The 14,954-nt window shown below is 47.0% G+C and overlaps 2 protein-coding genes and 1 long non-coding RNA gene across 3 annotated transcripts; 2 read left to right on the top strand and 1 right to left on the bottom strand.

Moving 5' to 3' along the window:
• Positions 1-3,021: 3,021 nt before the first annotated feature.
• Positions 3,022-4,550, top strand: LOC135370819 (uncharacterized). Its single transcript, XM_064604681.1, has 3 exons — positions 3,022-3,128; positions 3,300-3,659; positions 4,208-4,550. The coding sequence occupies exons 1-3, from the start codon at positions 3,092-3,094 to the stop codon at positions 4,450-4,452; spliced, it is 642 nt and encodes a 213-aa protein (XP_064460751.1). The 5' UTR covers positions 3,022-3,091; the 3' UTR covers positions 4,453-4,550.
• Positions 4,551-7,729: 3,179 nt separating this feature from the next.
• LOC135370259 (uncharacterized) lies at positions 7,730-9,848 on the top strand. The gene is made up of 4 exons (XM_064603965.1): positions 7,730-7,749; positions 8,241-8,310; positions 8,459-8,809; positions 9,503-9,848. The coding sequence occupies exons 2-4, from the start codon at positions 8,274-8,276 to the stop codon at positions 9,748-9,750; spliced, it is 636 nt and encodes a 211-aa protein (XP_064460035.1). The 5' UTR covers positions 7,730-7,749; positions 8,241-8,273; the 3' UTR covers positions 9,751-9,848.
• A 4,643-nt stretch (positions 9,849-14,491) lies between these two features.
• Positions 14,492-14,950, bottom strand: LOC135370723 (uncharacterized). The gene is made up of 3 exons (XR_010415439.1): positions 14,837-14,950; positions 14,684-14,778; positions 14,492-14,619 (listed from the first exon to the last, which is right to left on the bottom strand). It is a non-coding gene; the product is annotated as an uncharacterized LOC135370723 (long non-coding RNA).
• Between the last annotated feature and the right edge of the window lie 4 nt (positions 14,951-14,954).

Genomic DNA, 14,954 nt, shown 5'->3' on the forward strand with positions numbered 1-14,954 from the left:
GTCCCAAAAGTTTTGTAGTGTCTCTATCGGACTAAGCATTGGTGGGCTGATTTTGGCCATGGACAAAGCAATTTGGCATTGTGAGAGGACGAGAGTCCACCTCATTTAGAGACACACTGAAACGCAACGTAGACGTTCTGCAACGTTGGTGGTGCGAGTAATGGAGAAGGATGTGCTCTAGATCTCCCAGACTCTTAAACAAAAGGGTGTGCTTTGGGAGTAGAAAGGGGGTAACGGCTGCCTTTACTCCCTTTGGAGTTCACGTACTCTTGTAGCGAGACGAGAGCCGAAATGTGTCGGTTGTGTAGACACTCACTTTTCCAGCTGCAGGGCATGTACGTACGGCAGGAACTGCAGCCAGTAACCACGACCTGTGTGGAACATCCACAGCGAATACCGTAGTTACATACTTATAACACCAGCTGATCCCGGGATTTATAAAAACGTATTCCTCCCGGCAGAGCCCAGCATGGCATGCAAAAAGTAGGGAGCACTGTGCCCATGCATCGAAGTCTTTCGCGAACGCTGCGCCTGGAGCCTCATTGACCTGTCTAAAGCCAGACGCTGCTGCTAGAGTCGTCACAGTCGCCACTCTGTTATCGCCACTTTTTATCTGAATGGCTACTAGCTTGCACAAAATTCGCGCTCCTGCTCTGAAAGGTCGACCATCTTCAGCAAATAGGGCGCGTCTCCGGCTGTCGTGCTGTTAATGTTGAAGAGAACATCGAAGAAATGACTCCTTATATACAGAAGGCTCTATGATACTTCTCTGGACTGAACCTACTTAATCCTGTTTATCTTTTTCCTTCTCAAAGTACCGGTGGATAGAATCTAGAGATTCTATCTGTCTACCGGCACTGTATTGAATACAGGGCGTTTCAGGAAAATCCCCCGGCTGAATAATTCGTGAACAAGGGGCGCCATCGAAGAAATTTCTTTTTGGTAGGGATGCTTGGGACATCAGCCACGAACTGAGTAGTCAGCGGCTCATTTGCATACGCTCACTAATTAAATAAACATGCTAACTTTTAGCGTTTACTTCGCACACTTACGGAAACTCTGATTTACGCATCGGGACCTTCAGCGAAAAATATTTAAAAAAAATCGCGTCGATACTTAGTGATTTTTCCGAGTAATTAATTTGTGTCGGTTTACATATTTCTTGCGCGGAGCAGTGCACTAATGCGCTCTTTGGATCAGCTATCCAGCCGTCAATTTCGTGTTCATCCGCCTGGTTGACACACGGGGGTGACGGAAAATAAGGAGCAGCCGCAAGGGACGCTTTACAGCCTGTTATTGTATGAAACAGCCTGTTATTGTATGTATATTGCATTGTATATAGTGTGTATTCTATCCGCACATGTACTATATTTCTCGCGCCAGATATCAATTACGTAAGTACATATTGTACTGGGGAACAAATGGAATTCGCCTGGAATAGGGAGGGAATTCGGCAAGGTGAGATAGTACTGCCGGCTATGTTCAGACGTGAACAGGTGAACATCGGGCGCCATACATACTGGCGACATTCCCCAGAGTACTCCAGCTGAAGATGGTAGAAACGTCATAGCTTTCTGGTGTCACATGAGAGCCAGCGCTCAATGTCGTGTCTTCACGTGCCCTCCTAACCGGAATATCCTGCGACACGTCCAGATGACATTACGTAGCAGACGACAGGAAAAGACGCTACAGCAGTGTCGATCTGCCTAGTGTCGTCTGCTAAGAGCGCAGTACGCCATTCCCGATATTCCGGCACCGTGTGGATGCTCAAGATAACACATGGCGGAACTTCAGCTCCGCGAGAAGATTTTGGCTTTTTCTTCCACTATAATGTTATGCGAGCGTGTCGCTCGTTTGTAATACATGGCGTGTCGGCCATCTGACTGGGGAGTCTGCCGAAAAACCAAAGGACAGTGGTGGGATTATCGATCGCGGTATTTCTTTAGCATGTCCAACACGCAGACGCTAATCCACTCGACCACGCCGCTTTTTACTTGCTTCACCGCCATTTTCATTTGTGTACAGCGTAAACCATGTTCTGAATTCGAATGAAATAAAATTTGATCGGTACATTATTGACTATATTGGTGCCCATCACTATGAGGTCCATTATTTTTTATCGTTGCCATCCTTTGCTGTCTGACGACATCTCCGTGCAAGCAATAGCAGACACTTTTCCCGGAAAGAACTTATCGAGATGTCGGGATATAGGAGCCTGTCGGATTGGTCAACCCTATCACGCTTTCATGAACAATGCTTTCGGTCAACTGAAATAAAAATGTTTGAAACAAACACGGCTGATAACCCACTCAGGTGATGAAATTCTATTGTATTGATCTCCGCGGTCTCATGATCAGCCTCTAACTGATACTGAATTATTGCTCTTTTTTTTTTCTTCTTCTTTCTTGGCCACTACTGTGCCTATTCTGGGTCAGATAGTATTGTAGAAGCCAAGACCGGAACACGGTGATAACGTCCCGATTTAGACTTCGGGGCCTATAAAAACGATGCATACCTCGGAACACATCATAATCCTTCGAACGCTACTAAGGTAAGTAAGTCGGGGTAACCTCTCTTACACACCAGGCATTTTGACCATCTCTATTCGTATTTTGTGCAATGATGCTTTCGGATGATTCCACCTGCATACAGCTAAATTCAAGAATTAAATGTTTTTCGCTTGTCCCAGTCTAACGTTGGCAATACGACACCCTTGCCTCCGTCTAGGCCGTTGTCGCTTTCAAAGCTGTGCAGGCCGTAGAGTCACTGAGCAAATGTCGTCCTATATACGAGAGTACCGCAGTAATAGCGACGGTTCAGCAAAATAGCTCATCGTTATATATCTTACGGATAACTCCTTCAGCAGCAGTTCCGTGACTGAAGCTGCTATCCCTCTGCACTTCTCGAGGGTTACTGATAGGAAATATTTTATATGCTCCCTATAGACCACCAGCTGACGGGGCCGCTTAAAGGTCGCGGTTTCCACAATACTATGCGCTTTCAACTCATTTGAACCCAACTTTGACATTGAAAACAATGCAAGCTTTTCCTTCCAACAGATTCTCTCTCTGAGGCAAACCCAAGATTGAAGATGCGTCTTGTACTGATATTCGCCTCTCTGGTTGCTGGTAAGTCAATAACACGCGTCCTCTAATTATTAATTAATTTATAATAATTATTATTATCACGTTTGAATACCCCTCGGACACATCTAACTACTACACTTCTGAAATGCCTCGAGGTCCCATTGCTGACGAACATTGGATATGCTTTATATTTGAACCCTGGTTGTCCCGCAGGTGCTCTGGCAGTGGAGGTCGCTCCAGAGGAGACGCCATTCGCGAAGAACCTTCGACAGGAGGTGAAGGCTCTTAACCTGGACCCTCTCTCTTTGCCCGATCTCGAATTCAAGGTAGTTGGGCCCAAAGACACGAAGGTGAAGCTGACCCAGGGAAAGGCCGAAGGACTGAGCGAAGTCGTCGCGCCCCATGGTCGTTGTTACAGACTCTTCCAAGGCGCGGATGACGTGAAATGTTACGTGACATTCAACGGTCTCCGCGTCACCTACAAGGCTCAATCTACTCAGCCAGAGAAGACCTTCGACGTCAAAGTGGACACGGCACACAGCTTGCTCGAAGTGCTCCTCCGGGAAACCTCGGGTATAAATCTTTATGCACTGTTCACGCCACGGCGAAACATGTACGAATGCAGCATCTGCATCACTTGTCTGTAGACTGCAATTGACTAATAGGGTAGCGCGCTTGTAGGTTGGAGGAACGACTGTCACGTGACTTTAGTTGGGTCACCGCCGGCAGCGGCTCCGTATACACGGTGACTGAGCGCGTCCCCTGGCAGAGGCGTTCTTGCCTATACCCCTGTTACTCGGACATTCCTCGATCTCGTCGATCCCCGATCCTCAGATACACAGAGGGTTATCTACTCTGCGTATAGGCCACGTTGTATTTATACGATGTTGGGCATTGTGAAAACGAAAATATGGGACGGTTGCATCAGCGTGCAAATCCAGCCACTTTTATCTGTGTCTATGTAGATAAAAACATTGTGTTCGTGAAGTGTGTGGAGTGCCGGGCATACCGTACATGTGAATATATGTTTTGGAGAACACCCTTTAGTCGAAAGCAGTACTCCTCTTTAATGAAAAATTGCTATAGGGACGGAAGGCTCTAACTCGCGTGTTCTTTTGCAGACGGAAAGACGGAACTGGAGAACGTCCGTGTTGTAGCTCTGCACCAATACGTTAGGGAGCCAGTGGAGTTCGGCGACAGCAGGGAGGAGACTGTTCTCTTCGACGATGCACTCAAGGCTGCTCTGGTCAAGGAGCTCGACAAGGTCGCTGTCACAGGACCTTTCAAAGAAGCCCTGAAGAAGGCATTCGCTCAAGAACCCTTCCCAACAAAGGAGGAAAACGTTAGCTTCTACGTAGTTGAGTGAAGTTATACTAGACATATGAAAGGTTAAAAGGACACAGGATGGCCTGCAAGCACGTGTAATGTTGCAAGTAAATAAAACGAGTCTGATTTCTTCTCTAACGCGCCGTTGTCACGAGTCATTGTGAGCCACAGGGGCGACACAAACCCGCCATTGCACGTACGCTACGTTACCGCGTACGTACCGCGGCTACGTTACGCTACGCTATACGCTTGGCTACGTGAACACAGTCAGAATTCGTCTGCTACTTCCGCCATTCCCCTTTCTGCGAGTTCGAGAACTCGCACATGATTGCACCTAACTTTGAACATGCAGACTTAAATCTGTAGTCAAAATGTGCAACACGGCTCTTGAGAAAGATATGGAACCGTTTTGCGCTTCATTTTGAAGTTTTCCGCATTTAGTATACGCGGGGACGTTCAATCACTATTCGCAGACGACGGCGGTTCGTCTCCGTGGCTACGACTGCTGAAAGCACGCTTGTGATTGGCTGCGGCCATTGAAAACACGATCCTGATCAACACCATCTAGATAACATAAGGCCTCTTCATGCTTTCCTTTTCCCTGCGTGTGACTTAACGCTAGTTTCCAGAGCAACTAGCGCCTGCGATCCCGAGTCTGATGGGCCGATGCATGCTTATGCAAGCCTTGTGCAACGTGCCGGTCATCTCTCCATGCTTCTAGTGTCTGTTTCGTAGCTGCTCTCAGCAGACGACACTTGGCAGATCGACACCTCTATGGCGTCTTTTCTTGTCGTCTGCTGAGGAAAATCTTGTTGCTGTGTCGCAGGATGTTTCGGTTAGGGGTGCACGTGAAGACACGACATTGAGTGCTCGCTCTCACGTGACACCTGCAACCTATGACGTCTCTAGCATATTCAGTAGAGTATTCTGGGACAAAAGCTTACGGAACACCGGGGTGTCGCATTTCTCCATTGGGGTGACACCCCAATGGAGAGTGTACGCATTTCTTGTATACTGCCCCGACGACTGCACTGCTCGATTGAAGTGCAAAGGACTTAACCGAAAAACGCTCTCTCCACTGCCGTACTAACATCAAGAATATTTGCATGGGACCTATACCACGGCACGTCCAACTCTCATTTGAAGCTATACTTATCTGTACATTTTGATGCCTACACTAAAAAACAACCGTATTTTAATTATGGTGACGGGGAGTTTCATCGCCAGGGTCGATACTCTACCCCATTGCTGGCAGAATATGATGAAATATAGTGACTCCCTACACAGTGAGGACCGAAATCCTACCGTGTCCCAAAAGTTTTGTAGTGTCTCTATCGGACTAAGCATTGGTGGGCTGATTTTGGCCGTCGACCAAGCAAAATGACATTGTGAGAGGACGAGAGTCCACCTCATTTAGAGACACACTGAAAGTATGGTTGTGAAACGGTGGTGGTGCGAGCAATGAAGAATTATGTGCTCTAGACCTCCCAGACTCTTAAAAGTAGGGTGTGCTTTGGGGAAAGAAAGGAAGTATCGGCTGCCTTTACTTCCCTTGCAGTTCACTGACACTTATAGCGAAACGAGAGCAGGAATGTGTCAGCTGGGGGGTCCTCACTCTTCCATCTACAAGGCGTGTATGTACGGCAGGAACTGCAGCCAGTGACCACGACCTATACGGATCGTCCAGAGTAAATACCGTAAATACATACTTATAGCACCAGCTGATCCTCCCGGCAGAGTCTAGCATGGCGTGTAAAAGGAGGGAGCACTGTGCCCATGCATCGAAGTCTTTAGCGAATGCTGCGTCTGACGCCTCACTGACCTGTCTAAGGCCAGACACTGCTGTTACAGTCGTCATAACCGCCGCTCTAGACTTATATACTAGCGCCCCAACTTTATATTACTAGCTTGCACAGAATTCGTTGAGGCTTCGGGCTCCTGCTTTGAAAGATCGACCATCTTCAACAGATACGGTGCGTCTCCGGCTGCCTTGCTGTTAATGTTGAAGGAAACATCGAAGAAATGACGCCCTATACACAATGCTCTTTCGGCTGAACCTACTAATTCCTGTTTATCTTTTCCCTTCACGAAGTACCGGCGGACAGAATCCACTGACGGCACCAGTAGAAACACAATACAGGTGGTTGTTTTTCTCACGCCGGATATCAAGCACATAAGTGCATATTGTACTGCGGAACAAATGGAATTCGCCGTGAATAAGGAGGAAATTCGGCAAGGTGAAATAGTACCTCTGGCTATGTTCAGCCGTAGGCAGGTAAACATAGGCAAGAAGGAGGATCTGTCCGTGTAGTCATACGAGCGGCATTCCCTTAGAATACTCCAGCTGAAGATGCTAGAAACGTCGTAGCTTTCTGGTGTCACGTGAGAGCGAGCCCTCAACGCCGTGTCTTCACGTACACTGTTAACCGTGGGGTACCCATCTTGCGACACGGCCACAAGATATTACGTAGCAGACGACAGGAAAAGACGCTCTCGGTGTCGTCTGCTAAGAGCACAATACGCCATTCCCCGATATTCCGGCACCCTGCGAATGCTCGACATAACACGGGGTGGAACTTTGGCTCCGTGAAGAGTTATTTGCCTATCCTTCCACTAGAATGTTCCGTGAGCATGTCGCTCGCGTGAAATACACGGTGTGTCCAACCCCTGACTGGGAAGCCTGCAGAAAAACCAAAGGACGGTGGTGGGATTATCGATCGCGGTATTTCTTTAGCATGACCACCAAGCAGACGCTAATCCACTCAACCACGTCGCTTTTACTCGCTTCACAGTCATTTTCATTTATGTACAGCGTAAACCATGTTCTGAATTCAAATGAAATAAAATTTGATCGGTACATTATTGACTATATTGGTGCCTGTCACCATGAGGTCCATTATTTTTTATTGTTGCCATCCTTTGCCGTCTGACGACATCTCCATGCAAGCAATAGCAGACACTTTTATCGGAAAGAACTTATCAAGATGTCGGGGTATAGGAGCCTGTCAGTTTGGTCAACACTGTCACGCTTCCATGAACAATGCTTTCGGTCGACTGAAATCAAAATGTTTGAAACAAACATGGTTGATAACCGCTTCAGCTGATGAAATTCTATTGTATTGATCTCCGCGGTCTCCTGCTCAGCCTCTAACTGGTACTGAATTATTGCTCTTTTTTTTTTCTTTTTTGACCACTACTGTGCCTATTGACAGTCTGGGTGAGATAGTATTGTACAAGCCAAGACCGGAACACGGCGATAAGGTCCCGATTCAGACTTTGGGCCTATAAAAGCGATGCAAACCTCGGAACACATCATAGTCCCTCGAACGTTACTAGGGTAAGTAAGTCGGGGTAACCTCTTTTACACACCAGACATTTTGTACATCTCTGTTCGTATTTTGTGCAATGATGCTTTGGGATGATTCCATCATGCATACAGCTAAATTCAAGAATTAAATGTTTTTCGCTTGTCGATACCCTTGCCTCCGTCTAGGCCGTTGTCGTTTTCAAAGCTGTGAAGGCCGTATAGCCACTGAGCAAATGTCATCCTAAGTACGAGCGTACCGCAGTAATAGCGACGGTTCAGCAAAATAGCTCATCGTTATATGGATAACTTCTTCAGCAGCAGTTATGTGGCTTGAGCTGGTGACCCTCTGCACTTCTCAAGGGTTGCTGATAGGAAATATTTCACATGCTCCCTAGACCACCAGCTGACGGGGCCGCTTAAAGGTCGCGGTTTCCACAATACTATGTGCTTTCAACTCATTTGGACTCGACTTTGAAATTGAAAACAGTGCAAAAGACAGTACAAACTCTTCCTTCCAACAGATTTTCTCTCTGAGACAAACGCGAAGAGTGAAGATGCGTCTCGTACTGATATTCGCCACTCTGGTTGCAGGTAAGTGAATGACACGCGTTCTCCGATTATTATTATCACGTTTGAATACCACTCGGACACATCTAACTACTTCTTAAATGCTTCCGAGGTCCCATTGCTGACGAACATTGGATATGCTGTATATTGTAACCCTGTGGTTGTCCCGCAGGTGCTCTGGCAGCGGCGGTCGCTCCAGAGGAGACGCCATTCGCGAAGAACCTCCGACAGGAGGTGAAGGATCTTAACCTGGACCCTCTCTCGTTGCCCGATCTCGAATTCAAGGTAGATGGGCCCAAAGACACGAAGGTGAAGCTGACCCAGGGAAAGGCCGAAGGACTGAGCGAAGTCGTCGCGCCCCATGGTCGTTGTTACAAACGCTACGATTTCGTGCTATGTTACGTGACATTCAGCGGCCTCCACGTCACCTACAAGGCTGAAGCTACTAAGCCAGAGAAGACCTTCGATGTCCAAGTGGACACGGCACACAGCTTGCTCGAAGTACACCTTCGGGAAGCCTCGGGTATAAATCTTTATGCACTGTTCATGCCACGGCGAAACATGTGCGAATGCAGCATCTACTTGTTTGTAGACCACAATTTACTAGGGTAGCGCGCTTCTAGGTTGGAGGAACGACTGTCACGTGACTTTAGTTGGGTCACCGCCGCCAGCGGCGCCGTACACGGTGATTGAGCGCGTCTCCTGGCCGGGACGTTCTTGCTGGGACTCTCTGTTTACAGACATGTGACGTCACGAGAAGACTGGTTCGAGGTTATATTTTGCTGTGGTGGGGAGGAAGCGGAAGAAACGCGTCGGCTGATAGGCTGATAAAGCTGATAATGCCCACCAGCATGCTTTGCGTGGTGGCGTTACGTAATCAATGACGTATAGGGGCGCAGGTCGTCTATATACCCCAGTTACTCGGGCAGTCATTAATCCCGGATCCTCAGATAAAAAAAAAAGTTTTCTCTGCGTGTAGGCCACGCTCATTCTGTAAAGGAAAATATTGAACGGTTGCCATCAGCGTGCAAATCCAGTCACTTCTATCTGTGTCTGGTAGATAAAAACATTGTGTTCGTGAAGTTTGTGGAGTGCCGGGTATACGGTATACATGTGAATATACGTTTGGGGTACATCCTTTATTCGAAAGCAATATTCCTCTTTAATGAGCATTACGATAGGGACGGAAGACCCTAACTTGCGTGTTCTTTTGCAGACGGAAAGACGGAACTGAAGGACGTCCGTGTTGTAGCTCTGCACCAATACGTTAGGGAGCCAGTGGAGTTCGGCGACAGCAGGGAGGAGACTGTTCTCTTTGACGATGCACTCAAGGCTGCTCTGGTCAAGGAGCTCGACAAGGTCGCTGTCACAGGACCTTTCAAAGAAGCCCTGAAGAAGGCATTCGCTCAAGAACCCTTCCCAACAAAAGAAGAAAGCGTTAGCTTCTACGTTGTCGTTGAATGAAGTTACGCTGTACATATGAAAGGTGAAAAGGACGCAGGATGGCCTGCAAGCACGTGTAATGGTGCAAGTAAATAAAACGAATCCGATTTCTTCTCTGACGCGCCGTTGTCCCGAGTCATTGTAACCACGTTCTGTGGTGGTCATGGTGATGTGATAAAGAAAAAAATGGGGATGTGAGTTTCGGCGTAGTCGAACTGGCTACCCCAGTACGCTTACACACAGAAAGTACAAACAGATGAGAGATGATGAACAGAGATAAACAGGGATGATGACGATGGAGTTCAACATGTAGTTCAAAAGTTTCGACCAAGTTAGTGTAAGATCACCTTTGGTATGCGAGTCTGCTCACATGTTTTCCGTCCTTGACAAGGAGCCTTCCCCAGGCTGAATTTAATATTGTATACTACAGAGATGGGGAAGTTACTCGACAGAGGAGTTCGTTACCAGTTAAATCACTGCGCTAACATTGTAACTAAGTTATTAACAAAGTACCGGTAATCAAAATGAAGTTGAAGTTCCTACACTACTTTGAAAGTAACGAGATAGTGTTACTTGCTACGTAATATAGTGCACTTTTTGGTTCGTGAGCTTTCCATAATTAATTCAGATATTGATCTCACAATGGCCGGTGCAAGACGTTTTATAATATTTTTGATATGCAAAAACTATACCGAACTTGTCGCCCATCTTAGACTTTGTAATAATTGTTCCCCGGCCTTCGACGAGACAAGTGTCCTAGATTCTGTTCGGGACCCCGTGGCCAGACTGTTAAACGAGTACAAAGAGACTGTCACGCGGGGGACTTGTGTAAGCGTGGCGTCGGTTGCTCCCTCGCCACCAATTCGGAAGTTGTTGGGTACGTAGGTGTTGCTGTTATTAACGGGTTGCTGTGTTCGAGAACGTGTCGTGTCGTCCATTCTCTGTCCCTTTCTCGGGTTCCAAATTTTTTCACCATGTACCGGCTGGCCTGCACCCTTGGCTTTTGCCATTTACTGGCTCCCTAACGTATTGGTGCAGAGCCTGAACACGGACGTCCTTCAGTTCCGTCTTTCCGTCTGCAAAAGACCACGCACAGTGAAGTTCATTAAACAGACATAAACCTTTTCACTAAAGGATGTACTACAAAACACATTCACATGTGCAGTACCCGGCACTCCACACACTTCACGAACACAATGTTGTTATCTGCCAGATACAGATAAAAGTGGCTGGATTTGCACGCTGATGGCAACCGTTCAATATTTTCGCTTACACAATGCCCCACATAGTATAAATACAACGTGACCTTCACGCAGAGTAGATAGCTTTCTGTTTATCTAACGATGGGGAATCCTCATTGAGGACTGCACGCGTAACAGGAGAATTACTCAATAGTGGTCTACAGACAAGTGCGGTTCATGCCGCGTTCGTACACAAGAGGAGTAACTTGTTTCGCCGTTGCACGAAGAGATAAAAGATTTGTATCCGAGGTTTTGTCGAGGAGCACTTCGAACAAGCTGTGTGTCATGTCCACTTGGACGTCTTTTCCCTAACACAGTACCTTCGTAGCCTCGTAGGTGACGCGAAGGCCGCTGAATGTAACGTGACATAGCAGGTCATCGTTGCGTTGGAAGCAACGGCCATAGGGGGTGACCACCTTGCTCAGTCCTTCTGCCTTTCCTCGGGTGAGCTTCGCGTCCCTGGCTTTGGTCTCATCTACCTTCAACTCGAGGTCGGGCACAGAGAGAGGTTCCACGTTAACAGCCTTCACCTCTTGTCGAAGGTTTTTCTCGAATGGCGTCTCCCGTGGAGCGACCGTCGCTGCCAGAGCACCCGCGGGGACACCAGGGTTAAAATATAAAACATATCCAATGTTCGTCTGCAAGAGGACCTCGGAGGCATTTCAGAAGTAGTTGTTCGATGTGTCCGAGTGGTATTCAAACGCGATAATAATAATTAGTGGCGAGTATCCGTACGAGACGCATCTTCGCTCTTGGGGTTTGCCTCAGAGAGGAAATCTGTTGGGAGGAAAAAGTTTGCACTGTCTTTTGCAGTATTTTCAAGTTCAAAGTTGAGTTCAAATGACTTGAAATCGCTTAATATTGTGGAACCTCGACCTTTAAGCGGTCCAGCTGGTGGTCTAGGGAGCATATAGAATATTTCCTATCAGTAAACCTCGAGAAGTCCAGGGGGACTCCAGCTCAAGTCACAGAGCTGCTGCTGAGGGAGATATCCGTAAGATGGTTTAACGATGAGCTCTCATGTTGAACCGTCGCTATTACTCGTACCTTATACATATTTTTTATACCGACTGTTATTCCTCATTACTTCCTCAACATGCATATTGGGACCATTCGTTTCAAGTCCAGCAAACGCGGTGACTCAGTGACTAGGGCCTGCACAGCTTTGAAAGCGCCAAAGGTCTTGACGGAGGCACGGTAATAGGCACAACACATCTTGAATTGTATGCAGGCTGTAACATCCGAAAGCATCATTGCACGAAACACAAAGAGAGATGTTTAGAATGCCCGGTGTGTAAAATAGGTTATCTCGATCGACTTACCTTAGTAGCGTTCAAGGAATTAGGATGTGTCCCGAGGTTTGCACTTATAGGTCCCCGTATAGTCTACATCGGGACCCTTATCGCCGGGTTTCGGCCTTGGCTTGTACAATACTGTCCGACTCAGACTGTCCGGAAGCACAGTAGTACAAAAAAAAAAGAAAAAAGAAAGAAAGATAATCATGAAAATTTAAATAATTCAGTATCAGTTAGAAGCTGATCAGGAGACCGCGGAGATCAATGCAATAGAGTTCCATCAACTGAGTCGGTTATCATCAATCATGTTTGTTTCAAACATTTTTATTTCGGTCGACCGAAGTCATTGTATGGACTGATGCGTGATAATTTTGACTATAACCCGCCATATCCCGCCATCCGGATAAGTTCTTTCCGATAAAAGTGTCTGCTATTCCTTGCACGGAGATGTTGTCAGAAGGCGCCGGGCAACAGTAAAAAGTATGGGTCTCATAAGGTACTAATATGGTCAATAATGTGCCGATAAAATTTTATTTCACTTTAACTCAGAACATGGTTACACACCTGCACATAAATGAAAATGGCTGTGAACTAAGTAAAAACGGCGTGGTTGAGTGGATTAGCGTCTGCTTGTTGGTCATGCTAAAAAAATACCGCGATCGATAATCCCACCAACGCCCTTTGACATTTGTGCAGATTTCCGAGCAGTGGGGCTCGGGATACATTTATTGCGACAGAGAGGGAAAAAAAGGAGGAAATGTCAGCCAAACGGTATGTCGACTTGCTATTCCACAAAAAAGAAAAAGAAAAGATAGCATTAGGGACTAAAGGATGACATAATAAAAGGTGAAAGGAAGATGAGATAGATTAAAGACCAATAAGATAAAAAAAAAAAACGGAAAAGGAAAATATGAGAGTAATATGTATTGGGGTGAGACTTTCAGGCGTTCGACACAGTGTTTTACACGAGCGACATACTCACGGAAGATTCTAGTGGAAGAAAAAGCAAATAACTGTTCACGGAGCCGAAGCTCTAGTTCCGCCTCGTGTTATGTTGAGCGCCCACACGGTGCCGGAATATTGGCTGAGGCGTATTGCAGGTTTAGCAGATGACACTTAGCAGATGACACCGTCAGCGTGTTTTCCTGTCGTCTGCTACGGAATACCTTGTGGCTATGTCGCAAGAAGTACCCCCCAGAGTACGGAAGACACGACGCTGAGGGCTCGCGCTCACGTCACAGCAGAAAGCTATGACGTTCCTAGCAGCGTCAGCTAAAGTATTCTGGGAAATGTCGCTCGTGATGAATACACGGGCAATTTCTCATTCCTGACGACGTTCACCTGTACACGTCTGAACCACGACCTACTAGATTATAGCGACCATCTCATAATCGGCAATACCTCGTCCGCACGATCCTCTAGGGGCGCTACTCTTCGGTCCGCGAGATGTACATCATGATTGGATACTAGCTCCCTCTGCAGAGGGAGCTAGTATTGAGCCAACCTATCGAAGGCGGAACGGTCGCGCCACGAATACTACTCCTCTGACACTTCGAGTCACGGCAGATAACATTGATGCGCGACATTTTTTTTTTTTTTTAACGTATAGCGATCGTACTTGCGGGGCTGCATATTCATGGGCATGCCTTGTTCCTGGAACAACCAGCGCCGTTTCCTCAAGAGAGGTGCTCACGAAAAGGCACCAGAAGGCGGGAGTCGAACTTTGCCGTGAGAGATGCACCGATGTTCATCCTTTTACGTAGCATTGGCCTCAACAGCCGCTACGTAAGATTCCGAATATGACGTTCCTAGTTTCATCTTTTTCTTCGTTTCCTTCTTCTCTTTTCTTTTCTTAGTCCGCCGCCGTGTGCACCCTAAACTTCACCTCAGAAGACGTTCGTAGCCAACTGACAAGATAGCGTATATGCAGGCCAGTGGTGGATAACTCCATAATGTAAAAGCAGGAGTCTGGGCACACAGAGGGACGACGTGCTGTGTCACTATATATGTACATGGTATTCTTGTGATTAGTAAACTTTGCTGTTGAGTCGTGTGTTCGTGTCGTCCCTCTGTGTGCCAGACTCAGGCTTTTACACTATGGAGTTCGTAGCCAACCGTGATTTCGATTGATAACGTTCGCGAGTTAATGCTAGTGGACTGGACTGGAAGCGTGCCCGGTGCACCTCTGTGCCAGACAGTGATTGAAAACACAATGAACGCTGGCAGTGCTTTTTATCAGTTTTATCAGCTTTTATCAGTCCTGGTTTGCTACCCAGGTAGACGCCTGCCATGGGCCCTCGCTTCGTCAGCAGCAGCTCTCCATGCAATCATCACTTTGCGAGCAGACTCGTCTTCTGAAAGCAAATAAGAAAATAAAACGTACAGGAGCTTCTCCCATGATCTTCTGCTGTTACGTACCATGACCATACAATGCTGGCTCGATAACGTATCGATACAGGAGAAAAATCAGTACCACCAATATAGCGATGCTCAGCAGCCTATGAAGGAGGTGCCTACACAGAGGAAGCAGTATTACTCCAATGATTTCATTTTGTAGTACCTGGGGTGTACTCGAATTCGTCCAGGATCCAGCAGCAGCAGGTCATGGTACGATGCGATGGCAGAGCTGCTGTTCCACTCCTTGTTCTTTCAGCTTCTGTTGTGCTTACAACTTCGTCACCTTCATTTT

The sequence above is a fragment of the Ornithodoros turicata genome, chromosome 10 (assembly GCF_037126465.1).
Source record: "Ornithodoros turicata isolate Travis chromosome 10, ASM3712646v1, whole genome shotgun sequence".
NCBI lineage: Eukaryota > Metazoa > Arthropoda > Arachnida > Ixodida > Argasidae > Ornithodoros > Ornithodoros turicata.